Below are 15,929 nucleotides of genomic sequence, written 5' to 3'. Positions count from 1 at the left end.
GGTTTTTTGCAACTGTATTTACTAAGGAAACTGGCATGGAGTCAGTGGAAATAAGGCAAACAAGTAGGGAGGTCATGGAACCTATACAGATTGAAGAGGAGACCGTGCTTGCTATCTTGAGGCAAATCAGAGTAGATAAATCCCCAGGAACTGACAGGGTATTCCCTCAGACCTTGAGGGAGACTAGTGTTGAAATTGCAGGGGCCCTGGCAGATATATTTAACATGTCAGTATCTATGGGTGAGATGCCAGAGGACTGGAGGATAGCTCAAGTTGTTCTGTTTAAAAAAGGGTCGAAAAGTAATCCGGGAAATTATAGGCCGATAAGTTTGATGTTGGTAATAGGTAAATTATTGGAAGTAGTACCAAGAGATAGGATCTACAAGTGTTTAGATAGACATGGACTTATTAAGGAGAGTCAATATGGCTTTGTACGTGGTAGGTCATGTTTAACAAATCTATTAGTGTTTTTTGAGGAGGTTACAAGGAAAATGGATGAAGGAAAGGCAGTGGATGTTGACTACATGGACTTCAGTAAGGCCTTTGACAAGGTCCCGCATGAGAGGTCAGTGAGGAAGATTCAGTCGCTAGGTATACATGGTGAGGTAGTAAATTGGATTAGACATTGGCTCAATGGGGGAAGTCAGAGAGTGGCCTGTTTCAGCGCTGTAATGTTCTATGGTTCTAGGTACTATTAGAGCTCTAGAAAATTACAAGGTTACTAGGAAGGAGCTTAAGGATGGAATTAGGAGAGCCAGAAGGGGCCATGAGAAGTCCTTGGTGAGCAGCATTAATGAAAACCCCAAAGCATTCTACAAGTATGTGAAGAGCAAGAGGATGAGCCGTGTGAGAATAGGGCCAATCAGGTGTGATAGTGGAAACGTGTGCATGGAGTTGGAGGAGGTAGCAGAGGTACTTAATTAATACTTCGTTTTAGTATTCACCTGGGAAAAAGATCTTGATAATTGTGGGGTTAGCTTACAGTGGATTGAAACGCTTGAGCATATAGACATTAAGAAAAAGGTTGTGCCGGCGATTTTGGAAAATATTAAATTTGATAAATCATCAGGAGTGGATGAGATATATCCCAGGCTACTGTGGGAAGTGAGGGAGGAGATTACTAAGCTTCTTGAGATTATCTTTGTGTCATCAATAGGGACGGGAGAAGTACTGGAGGATTGGAGGCTTGCAAATGTTGTTCTCTTGAACAAGAAAGGGAATAGAAATAACCCAGAAAATTATAGACCAGTGAGTTTGACTTCAGTGGTGGGCAAGTTGCTGGAGAAGATCCTGAGAGGCAGAATTTATGAGCATTTGGACAGCATAATCTGATTAGGGATAGTCAGCACGGCTTTGTCAAGGACAGGTCATGCCTTATGAGCCTGATTGAATTCTTTGAGTATGTAACAAAGCACAATGATGAAGGTAGAGCAGTGGATATAGTGTATATGGATTTCAGTAAAGTATTTGATGAGGTTCCCCATGCAAAACTCCTTCAGAAAGTAAGGAGACATGGGATCAAAGGAGACCTTGCTTTGTGGATCCAGAATTGGCTTGCCAACAGAAGGCAAAGGGTGGTTGTAGATGGTTTGTCTTCTGCATGGAAGTCGGTGACCAATGGTGTTCCATAGGGATCTGTTCTGGGACCACTCCTCTTTGTGATATTTATAAATGATGAAGAAGTAGAAGGGTGGGTTAGCAAATTTGCTGATGACACAAAGGTTGGGTGAGTTGTGGATAGTCTGGAGGGTTGTCAAAGGTTACAGCGGGACATCGATAGGATGTGGAACTGGGCTGAGAAGTGACAGATGGAGTTCAACCCAAATAAGTGTGAAGTGGTTCATTCTGTTAGGTCCAATTTGAAGACAGAATATGATATAGATGGTAAGACTCTTGACAGTGTGGAGGATCTGAGAAGTCTTGGGGTCTATGTCAATAGAACACTCAAAGCTGCTATACATGTTGACAGAGTTGTTAAGAACGCATATGGTGTGTTGGCATTCATTAACTGTGGGATTGAGTTCAAGAGCCATGAGGTAATGTTATAGCTATATAAGACCTTGGTCAGACCCCACTTGGAGTGCTGTGTTCAGTTCTGGTCACCTCAATACAGGAAGGATGTGGATAGTACAGAAAGAGTGCAGAGGAATTTTTTTTTATTAAACTTTTTTTATTGAGTTTTCAAATAATTACAGAAATAAAAGAAAATATGAGAGAAAAAAATATATATATACCCTACCCACTCCCCTTAACCCCTCTCCCCTAACATCCCTATATAAAAAAGAAAGAAAGAAAGAGGAAAAAAGAGAAAGAAAGAAAGAAAGAGTGCCTGGATATTGGAAGATCCCCACATGCTCCATGGAGTTCGTAATAACTTTAGTATATATATTTATTTCTTTCCCCAAATAACCAATTATTTCATCTTTGGAGCACCTATATATTTAATACTGTCTTTTGTAAATAAGTGTGCCAAATTTTCAAAAATGTTTCATATTTATCTCTTAAATTGTAAGTAATTTTTTCAAGTCGAATACAGCCATAAATTTCCTTCTTCCAACGATCTATACCTAAGTATGTATCCGATTTCCAAGTAACTGCAATAGCCTTTTTGGCTACTGCCAATGCAATTTTTATAAATTCTTTCTGATATTTATTCAATTTGGGTTTCAGTTTTATCCCTTCAATATCACCTAGTAAAAATAATATTGGATTATGTGGAAGTTGTGTTCCAATAATTTGTTCCAATAAAACTCTTAAATTTGTCCAAAAAGGTTGAATTTTAGAACACGACCAAGTAGAATGTAAAAAAGTACCGATGTCTTGTTTACATCGGAAACACTGATCGGATAAATTTGGGTTTAATTTATTTATTTTTTGTGGTGTAATATATAATTGATATAAAAACTATATTGCAGTAATCTTAACCGGACATATATTGTATTTGTCATACTATCAAGACATAGTCTTGACCAATTTGTTGCTTCAATTTTAATATTCAAGTCACTTTCCCATTTTTGTCTTGACTTATGGACTCTTTGTTTAATTACCTGTTTTTGAATCAAGTTATACATACAAGAAATAAATTTTTTAATCTTTCCTTTTTGAATTAATGTTTCTATTTCATTAGATTCCGGCAATAACATTGACCTAATTTTTCTCTTAAATAAGCTCTTAGTTGGAAGTAACAAAAAAGAGTATTGTTTGATACTTTATATTTATTCTTTAATTGATCAAATGACATTAATATACCTCCTTCAAAACAATCCCCTATATATCTAATCCCTTTTTGAAACCAATTATATAAAAGTTGATTATCCATTGTAAAAGGAATAAGTCTATTTTGAATTAAAGATCTCTTTGTTAATAAAGATTTCTTTGTCTCATCATCAACATTTATCTTATTCCATAAGTCAATCAAATGTTTTAATATAGGAGATTCTTTCTTTTCCCATATCCATTTAGATTCCCATTTATATATAAAATCTTCTGGTGTATTTTCTCCTATTTCATCTAATTCTATTCTAATCCATGCCAGTCTATCTTTCTCAAAAAAAGATGCAATAAATCTAAGTTGGTTTGCTTTATAATAATTCTTAAAATTTGGAAATTGTAACCCTCCTAGATCAAATTTCCATGTCAATTTTTCCAACAATATTCTTGACATCTTACCTTTCCAAAGAAACTTCCTCACATATTTGTTTAACTCTTGAAAGCAGAGGAAATTTAAAAGGATGTTGCCTGGATTGGGGAGCATGCCTTATGAGAATAGGTTGAGTGTACTTGGCCTTTTCTCCTTGGAGTGATGTAGGATGAGAGGTGACCTGATAGGGGTGTATAAGATGATGAGGGCCATTGATCGTGTGGATAGCCAGAGGCTTTATCCCAGGGCTGAAATGGCTAACACAAGGGACATAGTTTTAAGGTGCTTGGTTATAGTACCGAAGGAATGTTAGGGGTAAGTTTTCACACAGATGAATGGAATGAATGGAATACACTGCTGGTGGCGGCGGTGGAAGCAGACACAATAGGGTCTATTAAGAGCCTCTAAGATAGGTACATGGAGCTTAGAAAAATAGAAGACTATGTAGTAGGGTAATTCTAGGCAGCTTGTAGAGTAGATTTCATGGTCGGCACAACATTGTGGGCTGAAGGGCCTGTAATGTGCTGTAGATTTCTATGTTCACCACCCGCTGGTACTCTTTCCCTCTTTTCTTCTATCGTTCTGTCTTTTTTCTGCCTTCTGTTCTCTCCAGCTTCCTCCTTCTCCAGCTCTGTATCTCTTTCACTAATCAACTACACAGTTCTTTACTTCCCCCCCCCCCCCCCCGCACTCCTGGTTTCACCTTCCATCTTGTGTTTCTTCCTCCTGTTCCCAAACTTTCTTAATCTGACTCATCTTTTTCTCCAGTCCTGATGAAGGGTCTCAGGCTGAAATATTGACTTTGCTCTTTCCCAAAGATGTTGCCTGGCATGCTGTGTTCCTGCGTGTGTGTTGCTTGGATTTCCAGAATATGTAGATTTTTTTCTTGTTTGTGATTAGTTCCACATTTGCTCATTTTTTGCCATGTATATGCTCCAAATTCTTTTATAAAATATTTTATTGATTCTACTATAAAGGATTTTGTGGCAGAAATTCCTCTAACCAATCACCATAGGATTTTAAAATAATACAGAAGAAAGACATTCAATCCATTGCATTTATGCTGGCTCATTACTGTCCTGTTAATCCAACTTGGAGTTGCTTTCCTTTCAAATAAATAACAAAATCATTTTGAATTTTATGATTGAGTATGCCTCTGTCTGGGCTGGCTGGTGGTGTAGTAGCATCAGCACTGGACTTCGAGATGGATGGTCCCAAGTTCAAACCCTGCCTGGTGCCAGCTTAGGCAGTAGCAGCAAGAAAGGCCTAGCAATCTACTTCCATACGTTGCCACGAAATCTCTGAAGAACTACACTATCCATGAGTTAATGGTCACTTCTTGGCACTCAACAACTACAACATGTTTCCATCTACACCGTGCGTCCTGAATCACACAGGATTCAGGATGTTTGGAAAAAACATTTCTACTTACACCAGTTCCATTAAATTAGTTCATGTCCTTCTGACATTGAAGTTGGCTTCCTCTTATTCATACTCTGAAATCTGATCATCAGATTGAACATCCTTTGAAAATCCCTTCCCACTTTAATATTCATTGTTGAATGTTATTTTATTCTCCTTCTAAAGAGATTTCGGAGTGTGTGATATCCTTAGATGCTGATAAAGCCTTTGATCGGGTTGAATGGAATTATCTATTTAAAACTTTAGAAAAACTTTGGGCCTGATTTTATTCAATGGATTAAATTACTTTATTTATCGCCCTCCGCTCAGGTTCTTGCTAACTCTCAGTACTCTAAACCACTTAAAACTTCATTGTGAAACTAGACAAGATTGTTTTTTGAGTCCTTCGCTTTTTGATTTGGTTTTAGAACCTTTAGCTATTGCTTTCCGGGAATCTAATGATATCACTGGTATTTTAAGGAGGGGTATTACCCATAAAGTTTTGCTTTATGCTGATGACCTTTTGCTCTACATTTCTAATGTAGAGTCTTCTTTGTCTTCTCTACTTTCTTTACTCTCCTACTTAATACAGTTTTCAGGATATAAACATAACTTTCGTAAGAGTGAACCTTTTCCTTTGAATAATTTGGTTTTAGTTAATACTAACCTTACTTTTAAAATTGTAAGAAATCATTTTACTTATTTGGGCGTAACAATTACCAGGAATTATAAGTTTTTTTAAAGAAATTGTATTTACACTTTTGAATTATGTTAAGAAGGCACTATCAAGTTGGTCACCCCTCTCTTTATCGTTGATTGGCCAAATCAATTCTATTAAAATGAATATTTTGCCTATTTTTTTATATTTATTTCATGCCATACCTGTTTTTATTCCTAAATCTTTTTCTGATTCTGAATCTATTATATCTTCTTGTATATGGAATAATAAAATTTCTCAATTAAATAAAGTTCATCTTCAAAAAGCTAAAAGGAATGGAGATTTAGCCTTACCCAATTTTAGGTGTTATTACTTTGCAGTCAATATATGGAATCTTATGTTTTGGTTATATTATATTAATCAAGAGGAGTCTGGGTTTCTTTATAAGCTAACTCTGTTAATAAATTTTCTATCATCTCTGTTCTCGGATCTTCAATTCTTTTATCTTTAAGTAATTTAACTGATAATTTTTTAGTTAAACACTTTGAGGATTTGTGTACAATTTAGAAAATATTTTGGTTTATTGAGTTTTTCACTCCCCAGTCCCATCTTTCTCTAACTATTTTTTAAAACTTCTATGTCTGATGTAGTTTTTAAAGAGTGGAATAGATTGGGTATTAAATGTTTTCATGATTTGTTTGTTGGAGATAGTCTCTTCATTTGAACAACTGCCAGTTAAGTATAGTCTGCCAAGAACTTACTTTTTTCAACATTTACAAATTAGAGACTTCTTGCGTTCTCAAGTACATACATTTCCTAAAAGTCCAGATAAAAAATTTACCTTGATATAATTTTTAATTTGAAACTCTTCCATAATGCATCTATATCTAATATGTATGGTATGTTGTTGGGAATGAGAAATATTCCTTTAGATAAAATTAAAAATATTTGGGAACAAGATGTACAGGTTTCAATTTCTGAGGACACTTGGAATGAAATTTTTAAATTGGTTAATACCTCATTGTTATGTGCTCATTATTCCCTTCTACAATTTGAAGTGGTTCATAAAGTCTAAAGGTAAGTTGTGTCGTTTTTATTCGGATATATCTTCCTCTTGTGATAGATGAGAAGCTTCACTAATCCATATGTTTTGGACTTTTCTGAGTATTGAAAAATATTGTAAGGAAGTATTTCAAACTTCATCGGTGCTTTTAAAGTAAATTTTAAACTTAACCCTTTGACTGTCTTATTTGGTATCATTAGAGGAAATGATATTATTTTGGAGACACATGATTTGTATATTTTGGCCTTTTTTCTTTTATAGCCAGGAGGGCATTGTTACTTAAGTGGAAGGATGCCACTCCGCCTAATCATACTCATTGGTTACATGATATTATGTCTTTATTAATTCAGAGAAGATTCACTGTTCAATTTCTGAACCTAGACAAGATTTTTTAACATTATGGGGACATTTTTTGAATTACTTTCAAAATCTTTGATTTGCTATTAAGGACAGATGTTGGCTAGTAATATGTTTTACTGTATGTTAAGGATTTTTTTTTCCTTTTTTTTAACCAAACAGCTGTTTTCTTTTCAGTAGTGGGTTTAGATTTTTTTATTATAATAATCTTTTTTCAATTTTATGTTTAAATTTAAATGGAAAATGGTGTAATTACACTTCATCTGTGATTTCAATATACTGTAATCAATAAATATTATATATCTTATTGTACTCTGTATCCTTTTATGTAAGAAATTGATAAAAATATTGAAAAAGAAAGAAAAAGAAAATCCCTTAAGGGCAAACTGACTACCAGGAAACACAGGAGACTACAGACATTGGAATCTGGAACATAAAATAGACTGGAAGATCTGTGGCTCTGGAATCAGCTATAGGAGCAAATTATATAAAAAAAAAATAGGAGCAAAAATCAATATTTTGGATCAAGAACACTACACCAGGACTGAGAGAAGATTCCTCCCTTAAACCCTGCACCAACACAGAGGGAAAAGATCTAGTATAAAGAAGTGAGAGGAAGGAATGATGAAGATGCCGGAAGGTGATAGGTGGTACCAGATGAGGGGGCGGGCAGGAGAGGAATTAAGCCATTGTGTTAAGACAGAAGATAAAAGGCAATAAGATAAGCTCAGCTTTATTTGTCAGATATATCTCAAAACATCAGTGAAATGTGTAATTTGTGTCAAGTTAAACCAGCAAGGGTTGTACTGGGCAATCACAAGAGTCGCCACATGTCTGGTGTCCGCAACTCTCAAACTCTAACTGTATGTTCTTGGGATGTATGTAAGAAAACAAAAATAAACAGGGAGAAAATGGCAGTAAGAATCTAAATCAGGTTTAATATCACTGGATATGCTGTGAAATTTCTTGTTATGCAGCAGCAATACATTGCATTGCAATACATCATAATAATATTAAATAAAAATGACAATAAGAAATCATGCTTAAAAATTCAATTAAATAAGTAGTGCAAAAAGAAGTAAAAAAAAAATAGTGAGCCAGTGTTCGTAGGTTCATTATCCATTCAGGAACCTGATGGTGAAGATATTCAATCAGAGCATTGAGTATAGGAGTTGGGATGTAATGTTAAAATTGTACAAGGCATTGGTAAGGCCAAATTTGGAATATTGTGTACAGTTCTGGTCACTGAATTATAGGAAAGATATCAACAAAATAGAGAGAGTACAGAGGCGATTTACCAAAATGTTACCTGGGTTTCAGCACCCTAAGTTACAGAGAAAGGTTGAACAAGTTAGGTCTTTATTCTTTGGAGCATAGAAGGTTGAGGGGGGACTTGGTAGAGGTATTTAAAATTATGAGGGGTATAGATAGAGTTGACGTGGTTAGGCTTTTTCCATAGAGAGTAGGGGAGATTCAATCAAGAGGACATGAGTTGAGAGTTAAGGGGCAAACGTTTAAGGGCAACATGAGGGGGAATTTCTTTACTCAAAGAGTGATAGCTTTGTGGAATGAGCTTCCAGTAGAAATGGTAGAGGCAGGTTCAGTATTGTCATTTAAAGCAAAATTGGATAGGTATATGGACATGAAAGGAATGGAGGGTTATGGGCTGAGTGCAGGCCAGTGGGATTAGGTGAGAGTAATCATTTGGCACGGACTAGAAGGGCCAAGATGGCCTGTTTCTGTGCTGTAATAGTTATATGGTTATATTGCGTGCGTGTCTTCAGACTCCTGCACCACCTCCTTGATGGGAACAGTGAGAAGAAGGCATGTGCTTGATGCTGGGGTTACTTGACGGATACCATCTTTTTGAGTCATCACCTTTTGAAGATGTTCTTGATGGTGGAGATACTTGATAATGGATACCAGCTTTTTTGAGTCATGGCCTTTTGAAGATGTTCTCAATGGTAGGGAGACTAGTGCCCATGGTTGATCTTGCTGAGTTTTTTGCAGCTTTTTCCAATTTTGTGCAGTTGCCCCCACCTCACCCCCATTCTAGATGGTGGTGCAAACAGTTAGAATGTTCTCCATGGCACATCTGTAGAAATTTGTGAGTGTCTTTGGGGACGTACCATTTCTTCTCAACTCCAAATGAAATATAACCACTGCCATGTCTTCTTTGTAGGTCTATCCTGGGCCCAACATATTGGTGCAATTACAGAGGTACACCCAGGTACTTGCAACTGCTGACCCTTTCCATTGCTGATCCCTCAATGAGAACTGGTGTGTGTTACCTCAGTTCCCCCTTCCTGAAGTTCACAATCAATTATTTGATTTTACTGCTGCTATGCAAGGTTGTTGTTACGACACCATTCAACTAGCTGATACACCTTGCTTGATCTATTTCGCTCCTGTACCCTTCTTCATCACCATCTGAAAGTCATGCTGCCCCAGCAACCCTGATTAACCTTAACCTAATAATCGGACAATTTACAATGACCAATTAGCTTTGGACTGTGGGAGTAAACCATAACTACAATCTCTGGAATGCCCGGAGCTGTAACAACATTGCACTGTCTGCTACACTACCGGGGCACCCGTGTTTTTGATTAGAACTGAGGGTATGATTGGGTTGAATGCTGAGCTGTAGTCAATAAACAGCAGCTTGACTTATTGCAATTCTCCAGGTAATCCAAGGCCGAGTGGAGAGCCAGTGAGATTGCATCCACTGTAGACCTATTGTGGCAATAGGCAAATTGTAGTGGACCCAGGTCCTTGGTCAAGCTGGAGTTGTTCAAGCTATACCAACCTCTCAAGGCATTTCATCACTAAATGTGAGTGCCACTGGGTGATAGTCATTGAGGCAGCTTACTCTATTCTTCTTGGGCACGAGTTGCCCTTTTGAAACAGGTGGGAACCTCCAAACAGAGATCACAGAGCTATCAGATATGACAGGAATTCACACAGGTGTAATTTTATTCTCCCTTTCAGGCATTGGACTCATCTGGGAGTGAGGCATTACTGCCATTCATGATATTAGATTTCACTTTATTGGAAGTAATAGTCTGCAAACACTGCCAGAGTTGATGTGCAACCGATTCTGTTTCTAACCTCAATCAGAATTGTTTTCTCACTCTTATAATTGTGTTCTGTAGGTCATACCTAGATTTCTTGTATGGTCTGGATCATCACTCTTGAATTTAATCTAGCCCACAAAAGACTATGTATCTCCTGGTTCATCCATGGCTTTTGGTTTGGGTACGTCCAGTATGTTCCCAAAGGCACACAGTCATCCACACGGGTCAGAAACATAGAATCATAGAAAAGATACAGCACAATACAGGCCCTTTGGCCCACAAAGCTGTGCCGAACATGCCTCTGCCTTAGAACTACCTAGGCTTTACCCATAGCCCTCTATTTTTCTAAGTCCCATGTAGCCATGCAGGAGCCTCTTAAAAGATCCTATCGTTTCCATCTCCACCACTGCCGCTGGCTACCCATTCCACGCACTTTCTGTGTGGAAAAAATTTACTGCTGACATCTCCTCTGTACCTACTTCCAACCACCTTAAACCTGTACCCTCTTGTGGCAGCCATTTCAGCCCTGGGAAAAGGCCTCTGGCTATCCACATGCTTAATGCCTTTCATGATCTTAACCACCTCTATTAGGACACCTCTCATCACCTCCATCGCTCCAAGGAGAAAAGGCCAAGTTCACTCAACCTTTTGATGAAATTGGTGACAACTGTGGCGTATTCATTCAGATTCAAAGATGAATCCTTGACTGTTGCTAGGTCCACTGACTCAAAGCAGTCCTGTAAGTGCTCTTCTGCCTCCCTTAACCATAGGTCCTCAGGTGATCAGACTTTCCAATGTGTGGGCTTAGGATGCCGGAGTAAGTGTTCTTGATGATGGTAATATAGTGGTCGTGTGTTGGAACCTCTGCTTCCACAGTTGGTGGTAGTTGTTCAGAGTCTTCTTCCAGCTGGCCTGGTTGAAATCTGCAATGATAGAAAGGCATTGTTTCATCACTGCTGTTCCCAGTCCTCAGTTCTTCCAGTGCCTGCCAGATATTGGCCTAAGGTGGAATGTATATCTCTACTAGGATAGTGGAATAAAAATCCCTTGGCAGATAAACTAGACAACATTTGATTGCTCAATGTTCCAGATCAGGTGAGCAGGACTGAGACAGAACTAGCATATCTGTGGAACACATTGAGTTAATCATAAAGCGTACTTCACTTCTACCTCTAAAAGGCAGAGTGGTCCTGTTCTTGGAAAGTGTGGTGAAGTCATCAGGCTACAGCGCTGCATCTGAACTGGTGGGAGAAAGCGATATTTTTGTAAAGCAAAGCACACAGCAGTTTCTGATGCCCCTCTGGTAGAGTAATATTGCTCTGAGATCTTCAGTTTTTTTCTAGAGATTGTACATTTGCCAGGAGGATAGTTGAGAGCAGGAGGTCTAAGACCTCAGTATTTCAGTTGTAGTGGTAAACCAGTGCACCACTTCTTTTTCCTTGAATGGGAACTGCACTCGTGTCCTGAGACTGCATTCTAGGATCTGTCGATGTTGAATTCAGGGTGTTTACACATCTTAGAAAGGGTGGAGATGAAGGCTGATGGTGATGGGTACAGCCAGACAAGGGAGAGGTGATGTGCAAATGGAACGAGGTGGGGTAAGACATTATTAAAAAAAAAGTGTAGCAAGGGAGAAGAAACATAACAGATGGATATATGAGTGATGGGTATTGGAATCATGTGGGAGAAGATGATGAGTGGGTAGGGAGACCTTGAGCAGATTGGTAAGAGTGGGAAAAAACATTGAGGATTGAGTTACTTGAAATTGGAAATGTCAAAGTTCAAACCATTGGGATATAGTCCACCCAAGAGGAATATAGGTGCTGTTCTTCTAGTTTGCATTTGATCTTGCCATGGCAGTTGAGAAGCCCAATGATAGACAAGTCAGTGTTGGGAAGCACCATTGTGGATAGAGGCAGCTGTTCTGCAAAAAGCCTACTCATTATCCAGACTCATACATGGTAAATGGTAGGGCATTGAAGATTGCAGTAGAACAGAGTGATCTAAGAATAATGGTGCATAGTTCCCTAAAAGGTGGAATCTCATGTGGATAGAGTGGTGAAGAAAGCTTTTGGTATGCTGGCCTTTATAAATCAGACCATTGAGTATTGGAGTTGGGATGTAATGTTAAAATTGTACAAGGCATTGGTAAGGCCAAATTTGGAGTATCGTGTACAGTTCTGGTCACTGAATTATAGGAAAGATGTCAACAAAATAGAGAGAGTACAGAGGAAACTTACTAGAATATTACCTGGGTTTCGGCACCTAAATTACAGAGAAAGGTTGAATAAGTTGGGTCTTTATTCTTTGGAGCATAGAAGGTTGAGAGGGGACTTGATAGAGGTATTTAAAATTATGAGGGGAATAGATAGCGTTGACGTGGATAGGCTTTTTCCATTGAGAGTAGAGGAGATTCAAACAAGAGGACATGAGTTGAGAGAGGGGGCAAAAGTTTAGGGGTAACACGAGGGGAAACTTCTTTACTCAGAGTGGTAGCCGTGTGGAATGAGCTTCTAGTAGAAGTGGTAGAGGCAGGTTTGATTTTGTTATTTAAAAAAAAATTGGATAGGTAAATAGACAGGAAAGGAATGGAGGGTTATGGGCTGAGTGCAGGTAGGTGGGAGTAGGTGAGAGTAAGCATTCGGCACGGACTAGAAGGGCCAAGATGGCCTGTTTCCATGCTGTAATTGTTATATGTTATATGGTTATATAACCTTTCCCCATCTGTATTTTAAATGTCGACCAACCCTTTGGTTCCTCAGATGCTGCTTGACTCACCAAGTTCATTCAATTGTTTAAAATCCAGGTTCTTCAGTCTCTAGAGTCTTATAACTGCCACCTATTCTCAAGTCTATCACAGTATGGTTTCTAAATAATAAATGGTCACAACTAATCTCCTTCAGTACTTGTAATAAAGCCCATTTCTTTTTCCTTTTCAGAGTGTGGTACTTAAATGGCAACAAACTCGTTATATTTGTGACATTAGTCATCATCCTACCTCTGTGCCTATTGAAGAACTTGGGTAGGTATCTAATGTTACTTAAGCAATATTTCTGAAGATGCCAGAGATGACAGTAATCAAAAATACTTTATTGTATATATTCAATATTTGGGACCAGGGCAACAACATCACCAACCAGGGCAAGTATATCACAGCGACCTTGGCAAGTATATCAGAATGACCAGGACAAGTATCACCAACTAGGGCAAACATCAACAACAAGAGAAAATCTGCAGATGCTGAAAATACAAGCAATAAAGCAGGCCACATAGCACCTCTGGGAAAAGAGTACAGTGAACAATCTGGGCCCGAAATGTGACTGTATTCTTTTCCATAGATGCTGCCTGGCCTGCAGAGTTCCTCCGGCATTTTGTGTGTGTTGCTTAACTATTACCAAATGGTAATATCCTGACCAGGGCAAATATCACCAACCAGGGAGTATCGCCAAACAGGGCAAATATCACCAGGTCCCTCTACACCTCTGATGTTTGAACCTTCTTCCTATTTAAATAATAGTCTGCACTATTGTTCCTTTTATCAAAATGCATTGTCATACATTACCCAACACTATTCCATCTGCCACTTCTTTGTCCATTCTTTCAATATGTCTAAGTCCTGCTGCAGTCACATTGCTACCTCAGCACTACCTACCCTCCCCTATTTTTGTATCATCTGCAAACTTTGCTTCAAAGCCATCAATTCCATTATCCAAGTCATTGACAAACAATGTGAAAAGTAGGGGTCCCAGTACTGACTCTGAGGAACACCACTAGTCACTGGCAGCTAACCAGAAAAGGCCCCCTTTATATAACCATATAAAAAAATTACAGCACAGAAACAGGCCATCTCGGCCCTTCTAGTCCGTGCCGAATGCTTACTCTCACCTAGCCCCACCGACCTGCAGTCAGCCCATTACCCTCCATTCTTTTCCTGTCCTTATACCTAACCAATTTTACTTTAAATGACAATATCGAACCTGCCTCTACCACTTCTACTGGAAGCTTGTCCCACACAGCTGCTGCTCTCTGAGTAAAGAATCTCCCCCTCATGTTACCCTTAAACTTTTGCCCCCTAACTCTCAACTCATGTCCTCTTGTTTGAATTTCCTCTACTCTCAATGGAAAAAGCCTATCCACATCAACTCTATCTATTCCCCTCATAATTTTAAATACCTCTGTCAAGTCCCCCCTCAACCTTCTACGCTCCAAAGAATAAAGACCTAACTTGTTCAACCTTTCTTTGTAACTTAGGTGCTGAAACCCAGGTAACATTCTAGTAAATCTTCTCTGTACTCTCTCTATTTTGTTGACATCTTTCCTATAATTCAGTGACCAGAACTGTACACAATACTCCAAATTTGGCCTTACCAATGCCTTGTACAATTTTAACATTACATCCCAACTCCTATACTCAATGCTCTGATTTATAAAGGCCAGCATACCAAAAACTTTCTTCACCAATCTATCCACATGTGATTCCACCTTCAGGGAACCATGCACCATTATACCTAGATCACTCTGTTCTACTGCATTCCTCAATGCCCTACCATTTACCATGTATGTCCTATTTTGATGTTCTACCAAAATGTAGCACCTCACACTTATCAGCATTAAACTCCATCTGCCATCCTTCAGCCCGCTCTTCTAACTGGCCTAAATCTCTCTGCAAGCTTTGATAACCTACTTCATTATCCACAACGCCACCTATCTTAGTATCATCTGCTTGCTTACTAATCCAATTTACCACCCCATCATCCAGTTCATTAATGTATATGACAAACAACATTGGACCCAGTACAGTTCCCTGAGGCACACCACTAGTCACCGGCCTCCAACCTGACCAACAGTTATCCACCACTACTCTCTGGCATCTCCCATCCAGCCACTGTTGAATCCATTTTACTACTTCAATATTAATACCTAACGATTGAACCTTCCTAACTAACCTTCTGTACGGAACCTTGTCAAAGGCCTTACTGAAGTCCATATAGACAACATCCACTGCTTTACCCTCGTCAACTTTCCTCGTAACCTCTCCAAAAAATTCAATAAGATTTGTCAAACATGACCTTCCACACACAAATCCATGTTGACTGTTCCTAATCAGACCCTGTCTATCCAGATAATTAAGTATACCATCTCTAAGAATACTTTCCATTAATTTACCCACCACTGACGTCAAACTTACAGACCTATAATAGCTAGGTTTACTCTTAGAACCTTTTTTAAAGAATGGAACAACATAAGCAATACTTTATTTCCACTCGCTGCCTCCTCCCTGTCAGCCATTCCTCTATCCATACCAGTACCTTTCCTATAACACCATAGGATGTTAAATTGTTAAGCAGCCTCATGTGTGGCACCTTATCAAATGCCTTCTGAAAATCCAAGTAAATGACTTCCACTGTCTCTCCTTTGTCCACCCTGCTTGTTACTTTCTGGAAGAACTCTATCAAATTTGTCGGGCAAGATTTCCCTTCACAGAAACATTGCTGACTTTGACTTATTTTGTCATTAAAGTACCTTGACACCTCACCTTTAATAAGAAACTTTCCCAACCACTGAGGTTAGACCAACTGGCCTATAATTTCCTTTGTTATGTCTTCCCCTCTTTTTGAAGAATGAAGTGACATTTTCAATCTTCCAGTCCAGGACCATGTCAGAATCATGTGATTCTTGAAAGATCATGACCAATGCATTCGTTATCTGTTCAGCAACCTCTCTCAGGATCCTGGG

At 38.6% G+C, this 15,929-nt stretch overlaps 1 protein-coding gene across 1 annotated transcript in view; it reads left to right on the top strand.

The window, feature by feature from the left end:
* LOC132398293 (sodium-coupled neutral amino acid symporter 1-like) overlaps positions 1-15,929 on the top strand; it is a 104,023-nt gene that overhangs the window by 57,967 nt on the left and 30,127 nt on the right. Inside the window, exon 8 of the mRNA XM_059977496.1 lies at positions 13,133-13,215. Within this exon, the coding sequence (XP_059833479.1) occupies positions 13,133-13,215 (83 nt within the window). The remainder of the gene's footprint in view (positions 1-13,132; positions 13,216-15,929) is intronic.

The sequence above is a fragment of the Hypanus sabinus genome, chromosome 8 (assembly GCF_030144855.1).
Source record: "Hypanus sabinus isolate sHypSab1 chromosome 8, sHypSab1.hap1, whole genome shotgun sequence".
Lineage (NCBI taxonomy): Eukaryota > Metazoa > Chordata > Chondrichthyes > Myliobatiformes > Dasyatidae > Hypanus > Hypanus sabinus.
Note: the sequence above shows the minus strand (reverse complement) of the source record. Positions and strands in the feature narration are given on the sequence as shown.